Source organism: Punica granatum, chromosome 1 (genome assembly GCF_007655135.1).
Source record: "Punica granatum isolate Tunisia-2019 chromosome 1, ASM765513v2, whole genome shotgun sequence".
NCBI classification, from domain to species: domain Eukaryota; kingdom Viridiplantae; phylum Streptophyta; class Magnoliopsida; order Myrtales; family Lythraceae; genus Punica; species Punica granatum.
Window position 1 is genome coordinate 49,792,687 of NC_045127.1, and position 15,661 is coordinate 49,808,347.

At 37.6% G+C, this 15,661-nt stretch overlaps 1 protein-coding gene across 1 annotated transcript; it reads left to right on the forward strand.

The window, feature by feature from the left end:
- Positions 1-13,101: 13,101 nt before the first annotated feature.
- On the forward strand, positions 13,102-15,108 carry LOC116193885 (ethylene-responsive transcription factor CRF1-like). The gene has a single exon (XM_031522633.1). The coding sequence runs from the start codon at positions 13,885-13,887 to the stop codon at positions 14,842-14,844; it is 960 nt and encodes a 319-aa protein (XP_031378493.1). The 5' UTR covers positions 13,102-13,884; the 3' UTR covers positions 14,845-15,108.
- Positions 15,109-15,661: the final 553 nt, after the last annotated feature.

Genomic DNA, 15,661 nt, shown 5'->3' on the forward strand with positions numbered 1-15,661 from the left:
AAAGAAACGGAATACAACATCTATTTTACGCTCTCTCATCTTGGGGCCAGGGTCAGGGGCTCCTCAGATTGGGGCCTTGGTCAGAGAGATTGAAATTCTACTGGGGAGGAATTGGTGCATCCAGAGCCATCATATGCATCTTGAGGGGATTACTTGTGCCGATTGGATGGCGAAACGAGCATTGAGCCTTCTCCTTGGCTCTCATTTTTACGACCAGCCTCCAGTGGGAATAGAACCACTCCTTATGGGTGATGTTATTGGGATCTCCATGCCCCCGCTATTGCATTCATTAGTTGTTCTTAAATTTGTATTACAGGCTTTGGCCTCCTAGGCTACAAAAATATATATGCCGATGAACAAGAGCTTAATTATAGCGATCCGGCTACCGTGAGTCAAGGCCAACGCCACACGCATTCGCCTGCATTAGATGTGAGTGAGTCCTGTGTTGCACTATACATTCAATGGTAAGGTGGACTTGTGTCACCAGGTGATGTTAGAAATTCCTAGATTTGTTCTGTTCTGGCTTCGACATTAAAGGCTTAATAGAATATCGAGGAGAAAGGGAGAATAGATGGAAATGAAATAATTGCAGAGATGTTAACAACAAAATAGGAAGTGGCGATAGGAAGAAGAAAAGAAAGTGGGTGAAGACTGAGAAACATACCAAACACCATCCGTTGTTCAAACAGGACCATCATGTTCAGCTTCAGTTGCAGCAGTACTTTTTTTTTTTTTGCATTTTCTCTTTTTTGCATGAGATTTCAATCAAACCTAAAATAGTATAGAGATAGCATTATGTCTCCATATATTTGATTTTGAATAGTTTCGATTTAATTACTTTATTAATCAGTTTTCTTGAGTTATAAGGGAAGTTCATAAGCCTAATACGATAAAATAAAAATCGGTTAAGAATATTATCACAACGAGTATCGAACTTGGACCTCTTGGTTAATAGAAAAAAGCATGCATCACTGCTCTACAGTCAAATTTTTTTCCCTTATAAGTCTACCAATTGGTCTTAACACAATTAAAAAATCGTTAATCTAATATCATTGTTGGTTGGTTCATGTGGTTAAATACATGTTTTCTTCAAGTAAGATCTCGGATTCAAGTCTTATGAATAAAGAAAAGTTCATGACTGGATGAGTTTTACTCCTTAATGACTGCTCCTACTCGAATTAGGTGTAACTGGTTTAGGATATAAGATAGTGCATGTTGAAAAGCAAAAAAAAAAAAAAGGAGAAAAAAGTGTTAATCTAATACAGCGTTTTAATGGTACCATTCGGCTTGAAGCTACATTTGCTAAAACTAGTGCAATTACATTACATGTACATGAGGCACTAGTGCCGTAATCGGATGTTGTGCTAAACATGTTCATTGTGGCGCGATTTATAGGCTTCTTTTTCATTGCATCATTACAATGACGAAAGAAGAAGACGTGAAAAGTAATCTTACAACCTAGGTTTATATATTTAGGTGTGCTTCTGTCCTTGGCTCAATGAGTGATCAAACAAATTAAGTTGTTGATCCCATGAAGGCCGCACGATCCGTATCCATCTTCTTCTTGATATAGTTGAGATGCCCGACGTCAATACTCAACGGGTAGATGTCCGTTCTTAGTTCTCGGGCAAAGGCTTGGATGCATTTTGATTCTCTAAAGCACCATCAAATTTATATACATCTATACATGATGCATATGCAAATATATATATATATATATTTTAATTGAAAGCATAAATATATAAACCTGGAAACTGCATGAAGCACGCATCAGAAGAGAGTCCAATGATATAAAATTTTCTGTGAGTTCAAAAATTTTGCTAGTCCTTTGGACTCTGCAAGGCTTTTCCTTTTTCTTATTTTCTTTTCAAAATCATTGGTCAAATCATAAATTAACTGTCAGTAAGATTTAAAAAAAAACGAAAAAAATATGTGCAGTGCAACCCTAAACAAAAAATAAAAAAATTTATTGCAAATAATTTAATTTAATCAGTTCACCCGAAAGAACTAACAAGGGATTAAAAAAAACCAGTCTGGATACCGAGGGCGACGTCACTAGCAAATACGATGGATTCAGTTCTCACTCGGAATTGAAGAAATTATACTCAAAGTGGCTATATTATATCCGATATGAGTTGATTTAAGTGATTCGGTACTTGTTTCTCTTAAATATAATTTTAAATTTGAGTCTTGTGAGTAAAAAAATTCACATTATGAGATATTTAATTCTTTAAGTATGACGACTCAGCTATAACGGAATTGATCAAGACTCATTTAGCTTATGGATACTAGAATAAACACACACAAAAAAAAAGTTTTAGATTTGAATTTTCTGAAATGAAGAAATTTGCAATTGAAAAATTTTTACCCATAAGCTGACTTGATACAAGTTTGAATAAATTGAAATTTATATCCGATTTTAAATATCAGGTTTCTGGTCGATACTGCCCGGCGCAGTTGATGGGATTAATTATAAAAGTTTCTTATCGTCGAGGAGGGCCCACAGGGCTGGGTCACGCCGTCCGCTGCCTCCGTGTCCAAGACAGTACCTCCGTACCATTGCCTATTAATTTCATTTTTGTTTGGGTAGTATTATTAATTTCAATTGTTTTCCTGTATATAATCCTTCTTTTTTTAAAAGTTATATAATCCTTCTTTCAATAAAAATAGGGTAAATTATACCAATGGTCCAAAAATTTTTACAAATGTTTCAATATGGTATAAAAATTTTTTTTGCTACTTGATGGTACAAAATATTTCAAAGTTGTTTCAATATAGTACAAACCGTCATCTCGCCATTGACGCCGTCAAACCAACGCTGATGGTGCACAATCGATTTTTGTGGGACGTTACATGATGGTGTAAAATATTTTGAAATTATAACTTAATAGTACAAAATGTTTTACGCAAGTTACATGATAGTGCAAAATTTACAGTCTTATAAAGGACGGCTTGACGGCGTCAATGACGAGATGACGGTTTGTACTATACTGAAACAACTTTGAAACATTTTGCACTATCAAGTAGCAAAAAAAACTTTTTATACCATATTGAAACATTTGTAAAACTTTTTGGACCACTAATGCAATTTACTCATGAAAATAATATGATCAAACCGAAAAGATAAAAATAATATGGATATACACTTTAGCTGACGTCAAAATGATTCCAAAAAATAAACAACAATACAATTACAAAAAATTGAGTAATGTTGACAACTTTAACTGTAATTAAATATTATCTGAACTGAAGAATTATAGCTTATGTTTGGTTTTAAAGTAAAATAGCAATTCTACTCTACTTAACTTTTTGAAATAAGAAAAGACTAAAATACAGTCATTCCAAGTATTGACAAATATATGAATGTGTAAGAATATATATATCTATTATAGATGTGAAAATAGATGAAAAATTTATTATTAAAAAATTAATTATAAAAATGGTCATGAAAAAGTATGCATAAAAAATTATTATTAAAAGAAAAAAAAAGACAATAGTAATGATATATTATTAAATTTGAAGAAGAATACAGTTGAATTGAGTAGAATAAAATCTTTATTTGAAAATGAATTGCAGCCATACGGATTGGCTTGGTGGTCTTGCACTCCATGATCCTATACTTGATCTTCTTCCTTGTTCAAAAGCACCAATTTCATACATTTTAGAAGATGCGATACCCAAAATATAGCATATAATAATTTTATAATTGATTAAAAGAGAATTCAGATTCAACTTTCTTCTACTAAAATGAAGAAATTGGTATCATAAACATGTACATTTTATCATCATCATCATCAGGTCCTAGACAAATGCCTTGAGCCACAAAACCTAGAGAATGAAGAGGCCTCATTATTCATCAATTGGTTTTGTCACTTACAGAGGACAGGAGCCATTTCTAGTTTATTAATAAGGTAACAAGTACATCCCATCAAAAGACAAGTCAACGACCAGAAAGGCCAGCGCGCATGCCCATGCTTTGGTTAGGGAATCATAATCATTTGATAATAATTAGTCGTTTTCTTAAGAGATCCCATACAACCTTATACCTTATATAAATTACAAACGGAAAATTTTTAATAATTTCCATGTATACCTCCTCTTATCTGGCATTTGATTTCTTTCTATCTAAAAAAAGAATTATGAGTTTCGTACATAAAGAAACAAAAAAATCTAACAAAATAGAATAAATAATCCAACAGTAAGAAACGAATTTAAAATTTCTAGATTACCATATGAGAAATTATGCTACCATAATACATTTATGTAATTCTTTAGGTGACTTACAGGACAAGTGCCCAGAAAAAAAAAAGAACGGAAAACTAAAAGAATGACAAAGATAGAGTATGGAGGCTCCAGCAATACACTTCTGTAATTTTTTAAATATCTGACTATCCTAAGGGAAGAAATATGTGGCTCATCAGGGAGGAATGTTGGGCAAGTTATCCCGTCCATTATATTAATAAAAGAAATCGAGTCATTTTCGTTTAACATTCGGAACAAGTAATTTGATTAAATAATTTACGAATGATCCAAAAAGGTTCTTTAAGAAGCACTTGGCATTGCCCATTGAACGGTCACCCCCTCCCATAAATGGTTCACGAGGGGTCCATAACGAAAAACGCGCGTGCTATACAATATTTAATAAGTGGCCATGCATGTGTACTTACTCATGCAAATCCAAGGTTCTCAATGTTCACTTTCTTTTTTAATTTTGGACCTACTTATGTTGTCATATATTTCCACTTAGATATGCTCAAAGTCGTGGCAGCACGTCGTGATTAGCAACAATTTGACAGTGTCTCTTTTCCTTAAATTATTATTGTTCTTCTTGTCTATAGCTTTTTCTTTTCCGAGCTTCCAATCATTATTTATTAGTTACATAGATTATTAATAGAATTAACGCTCAGCATCACGTGAGCTCCTAAGATGAATTGATATCTATTCTAATGCCACTAAGCCACTTGGAAACATACATATATGGTACATCAGTTGCTTCTCTTATATACATGTTGGTTGGGGATTTTATGGTGGAATGGATAAAAATAGTTGTACCATACAATTAAGTAAATTTCTATAAGTTTAAGCAAAAATCAAGTACATTTTACTACGAAGTTAAGTAAAACTCATCGAAATATGTTTAAGTTACTTCAAAATTTGTATAGTTTACTTTGAACTTTGTGTAATTTACTTCAAATTTTGTGTAACTTACTCTAAACTTTTCATTGAAATATGTTAAGTAATTTTTTATAAATTGAACTAATTTACATTTTTTTTGGATGAAAAGTTCATTTCATTCGTTCTAATTAATAGAGAGGATACATAGGCACCACAATACAAACAAAAGAAACCCCCACCAGAAACAAACATAGACGACACATAAAACATAATACTAAGAAGTCTGTAAATCCATACACCAACAACAGATCTACTAGCATACACACAGTTAAGACTGTGGGCTGCGAATTCCGAGACATATAAATCAGTGAAGGGGAAGCATTAATGCAGACTATAAGAGTGTGTTTGGAAAATGAAAGATGTTCAACTCTGTTTACTACTCAACAATTGAAGGGGAGAATTTTACCTTTCTGTGGGATCCAGCTGCAGCACATGGGCACAGTCAAATCCGATTGAAGCTTATTTCAACAAACACACCCATGCGAGACTACTAGTCAAACACACCCATGGGGACCCACCGCTCTTCAAATGTTGCGGCCAGTTTTGTCTTATAGCAAGTTGAACAGAGCAGAGTTGAACATTTTTCATTTTCCAAACACACCCTACCGCGCTTGCTGTTACTTGAGCCTCCATCCAGCTTGCTGCCGATGCCTTTTTTGGACATGTTGACAAGCAACTAGCCTAGACCGGATTTAGTCAAGCCACAAACAACGAAACCTCACCCCAACAAATCAATAACAGCCCGACCGTGCACCCCTTAGATCCATCCCTTAGCCCCAACTACCCACTGACCTGCACCTAGACCTGAGACTTGCACGAGGAGGACATCGGCTCCACCTCTTCGTGGACTAGCTCTAGCCTCTAGCTCCTCTCCAAACTAGACGATGACAAGGGAGATCAGCCAAGTCTGCTACTTATTGGCCTATTTGAGCTCATCCCACTAAGATCTGGGACATCAAATCAAGCTTTAGGCTAGATCCAAGAGGCTAACCGATGCAACAACTACCAACCTGCCGGGGAAGACGATTTCTGCTCGTGGCAGAATACGAGAGGGAGGAGCACAATCGTAGGGGAGAAAGAGGCCGGAGCAACACCACATGCGCTCGACAAAGAGCGGACGCACAGATGGCAAGGAAACTTTTAGAAAACGAAGTTTCTAGATAGGAAGAGAGAAAGACGGAGAGAGAGTAAAAGTAATATACCCTTTTTCGTTGCTAAAGAGGTTATTGGTTTAGTATAAGGAAATGAAAATGAAGGTTAAAAAAAGCATAGGTAATCCTACTTATGGAAAATCGAATATATGGGATCTCTAGATTCCACATGTTACGGCATAAGGGCGTATACCACTGCATTATACCATTTTATTTTTGGATAGGCCACTACAACCATTTCTTTGAACATATTTACTTTTTTTATGTGGTTACAAAAGATGTTCGTAGATCTACTGAAGGTATTTACTTTGATTATATGGTGAAATCACTGTTAAGTTATTGCACCATAAACATTCCCATACATCTCATATCAATATATTTAATTCAGCAAAAAACCTTATACCAATATGTTTAAACAAGTAATTTTCCGGTCCAAGAGGGTTTACGCATAATAATGCGAAACTAGTTATATTTTACGACTCTTAATTACTCTTAAGGTCCTAAATTTAGTTCTGGCCCGAGACTTCTTGTACTTGCCCCATCGTCCTTGTACCCTTCTAAGTTACATAATCAGCCGTCGTCGAAGAAAACAAAAATGAACTTTTGGTCATTTTTGAAATATAAATTATAATGGATTTAATTCTTATGAATTGAGCTTCTCTTATTATTCTTTCAATTCTTTTCACAATTCCTTTATTACGTCCACAAGTTGCTCTTGTAACTCAAAATTTTTTTTCGAGTGGAAGACGGTCTTTCTTCCATATAGTTGAGAGGACATTGAGGGGACGCCCAATATATGGACAAATGACTTGTTGAAGTCCTGTCTTTGGTTTTGGAGCACCGAAAGGACTCGACGGACGGTCCCAAAACTTTTCACGGGGGGTCACTAAACTGCCATAGCCAAAGGCAATTGCATGGCTTCGCAGCAACCAATCATTAGACAGCTAAAGCCAAATTAATCCAGCTGTAGCTCGGCTTATGTACGTCCGAGCATAACACTATATTCTATGCGTTGAAATGACTTCTCATTAAATTCCACAAAATTTATAAGTAAATTTAAAAGAAAATGCACTTATTTTCATTCAAAACCTAATTTAAATTATCAGATGGGGTGCATTTGGATTTAGAATTAAAGTAACTTTAATTTTGATTGTGGAAAATGATAAATGAATTGAGATTATAAATTTGACTTGAAAAATGTGTGTTTTTGTTGTGTAGTATGTTGAGTTAAAGTTAAAGTTAAAATTTTTAACTTGAGAAATGTGTATTTTTATTATGTAATGTGTTGAGTTAAAGTTAAAGTTAAAATTAAAGTGATTTTGATTGTGAAAACAAAAAGGCCCTAGGTGATTAAACCCAGTCCACTTGTATTCACATATCTTCTTTGTGCATTTTCAATGTGGCAGATCTACACAAGGAAGTTTTTAGTAGAAAATAATATGGAAACTTATATATTTTTGGAATTCGAATTGTATTTATGTACTTGCTGGTGATAAAAGTTGATTCAACCAATGTAAGTTGATCGTTTGTTTTCCTTAAGTAAGGTCTCTGGTTCGAGTCTTGTGAAGGGAGAAAAATCAACGTCGAAAGAGATTTACCCCTTAGTGGGTTGACCTGGCTTGGACTGAATTAGTCGCCCGTTGGGCTTCCGAGTACATTGAAAAAGAAAAGTCGATAAAAATTTTTGGTCGGAAAAGTCGGTTCTATCTCATGGTCATGTAAATGAATTCAAGCTACGGATCAGAGAATCAAACACAGATATGACGATCAACAAGCTGAGAAAAAGTTCCTCTATATATCAGACGCGTAGACATGCATTATCAAGAACAATTAATTAGTATAAGATCATATCTTTGAGACAGTGACTTGTCGATGGAACAGTGCAAGTTGCGGCATCTAAACCTGAATTTTAACATATTATTTTTTGTAGTTTTATATCTAGGCAGACGTATCCATATGTAGCACCATCGGGGCTGCCCTCCAATAAAAAGGTGAAAGGAACGAAATAAGGACTAGATATTTGTCCGATATTATTTTTATTATTATAGCTCCCTTAGCTTATGAGATATTTTATAAGTTATGGTTGAGTATTTTATTTTAGACTTGTATAAGAGATATTTTTGGGTCTGAATATATATCTATACTATATATAAAAGTATGATAAGTTTCTCTAATTTTTAATATTTAAAAAATACCCTTATACCATCATCACTTTTCCCGATACTTTTTCGGCTCGTGACTTTTGATTGCATATTTTCACTATATATATATATATATATATATATATATATATATATATATATATATATATATAAATTGTCTCTTTTTATTCATTAATCATTTTCGAAACTTTATTACTCCGCATTTCTCTCAACCGAATTAGCTATTCATCACATGTGTATTTGTTCTATTATTATTTCATAACAATTTATCGTTTCAAAATTTTGTTATATCATATGTTCATTTTCAACGTCTATTGTCCTAACAGATTCATAAATTTTTTGTCTCATCGCTATGAAGTACATTATCGTTTTTAAAATTTCATATTTTTCCAATTTTTGTCCATATCTTTCGTAAATTTCTACATTTCTTTTCATACCCTTTGTTCTCACACTTTTGGTGTGCTTTGTTAGTATGACTTTTTCTCACACACTTCCAACTCCCTATTCATCGCTCATTCTCAACATTCGTTGCCTTACATGTTCTATCATATATTGCATCGGCCGAGTTAAACTTTATTGATCTCTTCTAAAGTACGACCCTTCTCCATGTATTTCTCCATTTTTTCCTTTTTGCCCCTTGTAAATTAATAAAATTACTATTTTACCATTTAGTCAAATAATATGAATGCTATTAAATATCACATCTTTTCAATAGTATGTCATCTTTTTATTCGTTTAAAAGAAAAATTAATTTTTACACATTCTTTCTCACGACCTTTCGACTTCAAGGCACCCTTGCATAGTTATTCACTATAAAAATTACTGTGCATGTTCTTTCTCACAATTATTCACTCTGACGAATGCATCAAACATAAATAACTTCTCCATTTAACGCTTATAGTTCCTCTCTCCCCTTCCTATTTACTTTTGTCTAATATAAACTATCCAACTTTTTTCCTTTTTCAACCAGTGTGGGACATTCTTTGTCATCTCATATATCCAATTAACTCCAACAGTTTCCTTTAATAATTTTTATTTTTTATTTAATATTTGAATACTTATGGGGTTCACTTGGTGGATTTTCATGTGCCATGTCTACATTGTTAGTGTCACGTTGGAAAAATCCGTTAAAATTGACAGAAAAGTGATGGCATATTGGATGTGATAAGAAACTCATTATTTGTAATTTTTTTCAATTAAAAAATTCATTCTAGAAATAATAAAAACGCTAAATTTTTACGTGGGTCATCAACCCTCATTGAATATTATTAACTATTTTTTATTTTATATATTTATAAATTAAAGTGAGAATATATTTTTGGTCAGAAATGGTCACAAATCCATTCAAAGAAGATACGAGTAATTTACTTATAATTTATATATATATTTATTTAAAAAGTTTTTTTATATATTGTCATTCGAGTATTATATATTTTGACCTTATCAAGAAAGGTTTCACGCAACACACGTGTTAATTCACTAGTGAGTATATGTGTGCATACAAATATATTAAAAGAGGCCAAAAGTAGAAAGAAAACAAAAAAACGGATGTTCATGTAGTGAGAAAAAGTTGAATGGAGGGAGGGAGGGCACAGACGGGACGGTCTTCTCTCTGCGACACGGCGTACGAGGAATGTTTGGACCACCCTACATGTAGCTGTAGCCCATGCAATCCAGCTTTTTTTATTTATTTATTTTCCAACAGTAATAAAAACAAAATGTAATTTTGAATATGCAAAATTAAACAAAAAAGGCAAAGAAAATTAAATTTAAATAAAAAGGGGAAATCGGCAAAGGTGGGCTGGCCCGGGGAGGAGGAATGGATTTAACAGTGTTGTTACATAGCCCGAGGAAAAGAAAGGTGTATCTGCATAGCTAGGAATTGGGAAAGTCACAGCTTGAAGATCTGGTTTGGTGCAATATTTTGTGATGATCGAGAGAGAGTTGCAGTTTCCTAATTTAGGCAGGAAAAGTGGTACATATGTCATGCAAAGTGCTGAGGGACATAAATGTGCTTGTCAGCCTCTCCTTGGTTGTTTTGTAGAACATATGAGCCTAAATTTAGTAAAAACATTTACTGACCCCATGCCCCAAATCTGTTAATAGGATCCAATTCGATAAAGCCCTTGTCTTGTTAGGTCATTATAGGATGCGAAATTGCCATTTTCTTATAAGGACTTCAAGTCAGCCTAGTTAGGAAGGCGACTGTGACTTATGATGATTTCAAGACCTTAATACTCATTTTGGAAGGAAAGTTCCGAGTTGCAATTTCTTGGCCGTCAGAAACGATCTGAGAAAAAATATCTGAACATATAATTCAGTTTGGTGTTCTGAATCTGAAAGGTCCATTGAACCTAGTCTCTCTAGGAAGAAATTTCCACCTGCAAGTCTTTCACCATGATAAGGCGCCCTGCCCTGAATCTGTGGATGAACCGATACAATCTACACCCTGACATCAAATATATTTATCACCCATAATCAACAATTCCTTGTGATCGTATAACATTATCATATCGATGTTGATAAAAGCTGATTCAATTTGCAACCTAGAAAGGAATATATTATTTATCACTAAGAATTAACATATAGTAGTCATCAAATGACATTTTGATATTATTACTTGCATGTTAGCGGGTTTTTCATTGTTTTTGGGAAACTCTAGCTAGTGATGCTCTTAATATGACGATTATGGAGTAATTGCATGTATAAGAATCTACACCCATATAATTATATATTCTGATTAAAAGGCTAGTCTAGTCAGTGAACGTAAGCTAGTTTAGGCAGTTGAACGCATATTTCTTTAAAAAAAATCGTATTCCGATTTTATAAATGAAAATATTAAAAAATTCACGATCAATAGAGGTTTACTTCTTAATGTGTCGACCTGACCTGAATCATGATTAATTGGGATCATTAAACTTATAAATATTAGATGATCTACATCGGAAAGGGAAAAAAAAAAGAGACTAATCTAGTATTTGGAGTCCACAATGATTTTCTTTTTTGTTTTTTTTTTGGCCTGTCCACAAAGATAATTAGCAAAGCAGTAATGGTGATCAATGAATCAAAAATTTCCTTGTTGGTTTGCATGCCACCGCCACGAACGTTTACGGCCGGCAGTAAAACTTCAGAAATTAACCGCGGATTATTGGAGGAATTAGAAGATTGACACGTGGCACTCATTCTGTGATAGGAGATAAAAATGACTTTTTTTTTCAAAAAATTTCCGGTCAAACCAAAAAAAAAAAACTGAACCAATTCATTTTTATTTTTTAAATTTTGCGGCTCGAAAATCACGTGACCTGACTCACCGGTTCCAAGGAGAGTCCTCTTTGCCGAGTCAGCAGCTGCCAGCGCCGTCCCTTTACTACTGGGATGTCACTTTAAGTTCCCTGTCCCTACTTTGCCACGTGTCAACGCCCCCTCATGCCCATATTATGCGGCGCCTTGAGAAACATCAGGCACTGAATTCGCCGAAATTCCCATTTCGACCCCCAAACTTCATCGGAGATGCAGATATACCCCCGCGCTGACCAAACGAGTGAGTATGAATCAACTATGTAATGACGAATTGCCCGTTCTTACAGAAACTGTGGTCGAAATCGGTCATAAGTTATCTCTCAATTGTGCTGGATTGATTCTCGAGTAGGCGGATATCGATTATGCTCGATCAGTAATACAATTCTGTTCATTCAATAATAATAAAATAAAAAAGAATGTATAAATCCCATCTGTTTCGATGCGTGAAACTGAACGAACAAATTGAGCTCCAGCACTGTTCACGCACCAGACGATTGTGTCGCCCCGAGGATGCTGAAGGGAAGGGGTTTTTTGGAGCCGTGGTCCAGCAGATGTAATGGAAGGATGTGGAGTCACTTTTTGTTCTTTTATCCTTCCCCTCACTACGAATTCGATAGATGTATTGGAAACAAATTGCTTTCGACTTCAATCGATGCCTGGGGAAGTTCTTCTGGCAATTCACTGTACTGGTTCACAGGATGTCATGGCTCTTTTTCGAACATCTTGGGGAGCTCATCAAAGCTTGCTTTTCTCTGATAGCCATGTTGCATGAGGGAAGGCTCCATTAGTTTCGGAAAGCAGTTTGTTAATTTGCTGCAAAGTCCTGATAAATATAATCCTCAAAGGGATTAACTTAGAAGAACTTACTGAGTTGGATTTGCTCTGCGCCAAAGCCGAAAAACTCTCCCCTTCCTAACTTTCCATTTTTCTCTACATATTGAGAGGATTTATGCATAAAAAAAAATAGCCTACGCGCTCGATGATGATGAATCGTTCTTTTGTTCCAACGAAACCAATTCGCTGCACTTTAGCTTTGCGTTATTCTTTTAGATATAAAAGCAAAATATACCCTCGTGATTTACTTTTACATGATTGCTTCAAAAGCCGGTTTAGTTTCTATATATGAATGATTTCATACTTCGGATCTCCCATAAGGCAACCACAAAATTAAAGATTTCATCAAATTGAAATAACGTGCTTCATGTGAGAATACAGAAGAGTAATGCAAAAAAGTTAAAAAAAAAAATGGCGGTCGAAGTCGAACCGGGTTGGGCCGTTTGGCCAGCCTATAAAGCAGGGACCATGGCCACGCTCGTCTCCCCTCTCCACCTGCAACTGTTTCATCTTCTCCCCCTCACCTCTCTGTGCCCTCTCCCCCCACTCTTTCCCCGGAAACAGAAAGTAGCTCCGGCGAGCTCCGATCTGGTTGACCCGGCCACTGACTCAGTGAGTGGGTACAGCAACAGAGGTCTTCATCTTTCCTTTCCCCATTTCTTTTTCCGGCAAAAGCTACCGTTTCTCGGGCCTTTGCTTTACCCTTTTCCTTTCCCTTTATCGCCTTTCAGAAGGGAAAAGAAGGACAGACCTCATCCCACCTCTCTGCCTTTTCTTCTTCTTCTTTATCTTCTCCGGCCATCTCTGTTCTGGTTCTTCCTTCCTTCACCCTCTGCTGCCTTTTCGTACACTCCCTTCACGCTCGGCTCATTGCGGCTCTGTTTCTCCCAACACAGCACAACAAACCCACCCCCCCCCCGCTCCTCCTCTGCTTTTCCCCTTTTTCTTTCTCTGCTCGAAATCACCTCTCCCTTTCAAGAACTTTATCCCGACTCACTTTGGTGGTTGATTTCATCCCTCAGCTTGAAGTTTCTCCGCAACTTGACCACCGGACCTTCCTTTTTCTTTTCAACCCACCCCCACCATCTTTAATTATTCCCCCTCGTGTACTGTCCAGTAACAGAAGAATCTCGTTTCCTCCCTTTTCTTCCCCCCTTTTGGCCCTCTATTTCAACCCCACCTTGTTCTGGCCTTCAAGCGGTAATGGTGAGGGCTTAATCTGGTCGGAGAAGGAAATCCAAGTCGAAAGCATTAATTCCGCCATGGAAACGAGATCTTTACCTTCAGGAGTTAAGTTCTCCGAGCACCGTACCCACAGTAAAATGACTGTACTCGGGTCCTCCGAGGACACGAACACAAGTTACCGACCCGAAATCAGGCCCCGGGTAGTGCGGGTGTCCTTCACGGACCCCGACGCCACCGACTCCTCCAGCGACGAGGAGGCGGACACCACCCCACGCCGGAGGCTGAAGAAATACGTCCACGAGATCGCCATCGAGCCCTGCTCGAGCAAGCCTGCCATGGCTCGGCCGCCGAGGAAGAGGGCCAACGGTAAATCGAACATCTCGGCGAGCAGGCTGGAGATGAAGGCTGCCCCTGGGCGGAAGTTCCGCGGCGTGAGGCAGCGTCCTTGGGGGAAATGGGCAGCGGAGATCAGGGACCCGTTGAGACGCGTGCGGCTGTGGCTGGGCACTTACGAAACGGCGGAGGAGGCCGCCTTGGTGTACGACCATGCCGCCATCCAGCTACGGGGGCCCGATGCGCTCACCAACTTTACCAGTCCACCGCAGAAGGCCGCCGAAAAGGGCCCCGTCAGCTCTCCCACATCCGTCCTGCGGCCTCTCTCACCGGAGCCGACCGAGTCTCAGTCCCACAGTACGAACGACACTCCCAAGGAGGCCCGCGAAAGCTCCTGCTCTTCGGAGAACAATATCTCCAATTACTCCTGCTCGTCGGAGAACTTCTCGGACTACTCCTCCCTCGACAGCCTGGTGCCGCCGGCCGACATCTTCGATTTCCATTTTGAGGACTCCTTCCCTAGCCTGTTCGAGGACTCCGGCTTCGGGGAGAGCTTCCTCGGAGACAACCTCGGCGACCTGTTCATGAACCCGGCCGAGGATTTCGGGTTCGGTTTTGGGCTCGGATCATCGGGGTGGAACATGGACGATCATTTCCCGGACATCGGGGATATATTCGGGTCGGACCCGCTCCTAGCAGTATAATAATGCGTGTCAGTAAAGGCCGGTTTCTCTTCGGCCGGAAAATTTTGTAGCTACGGCGGCAATGTTACCGTCCCGTCTAATTATTTTTTGTCTTCACTTATTTATTTATTTATTTATTGCTGATAAATATTGTAAACCGTGAGAGTAATGAATCATCTCCGTCACGGTAACGGCGACGGACGAGTCCGTTTGAGCAAATTGTTCGTCTTAGTAACGCACGTGCTTGAGCACGTGAGAGTATAATATTTTGACTTTTTGAGACCCTTTTTGACTGATCTGTTAAATATAGTGGCAGCGCCAAAACCGAAAACATGCAACGGTAAGTGCAGGGGGCATTCTTGGGTTTTGAGTCATTTCTCGAGTTCGGGATCGGGATAGCCAGCAGGCAAACTCAAACCGATCGACGATGTCGATGGAAACAATCGAGTAAGCTTGACCCATGTGGTAGGATATCCAAGATGTTCTGGTTGACCTATCTCCGGGACAAAATCGAGATCACCCAGAAAGAGAAGGTTTCGATCCTCCATAACACGTATATAGAGAGCATCTGGTCGGGGTCCACCAGAGATTTCTATTTTGTCAGGTGAATGAGAATAGTAATGTGTCTAGTGAAGCAGGGGACAATTATGTTAATATTAGGAGGGGCCAAACTGACGCGAAGGGGCCCTTTTGAGGTGGATGCTCCAACGTCCAATTTTTTCCACATTGATGTATTCTCGAAAGCTTCCCTGGACCCTTAATGCACTTTTCTCCAGCTGGATGTGCCCCCGATTGGTCGCGATATGCGCACGTACATGTACTTCCAAATTTGATACAC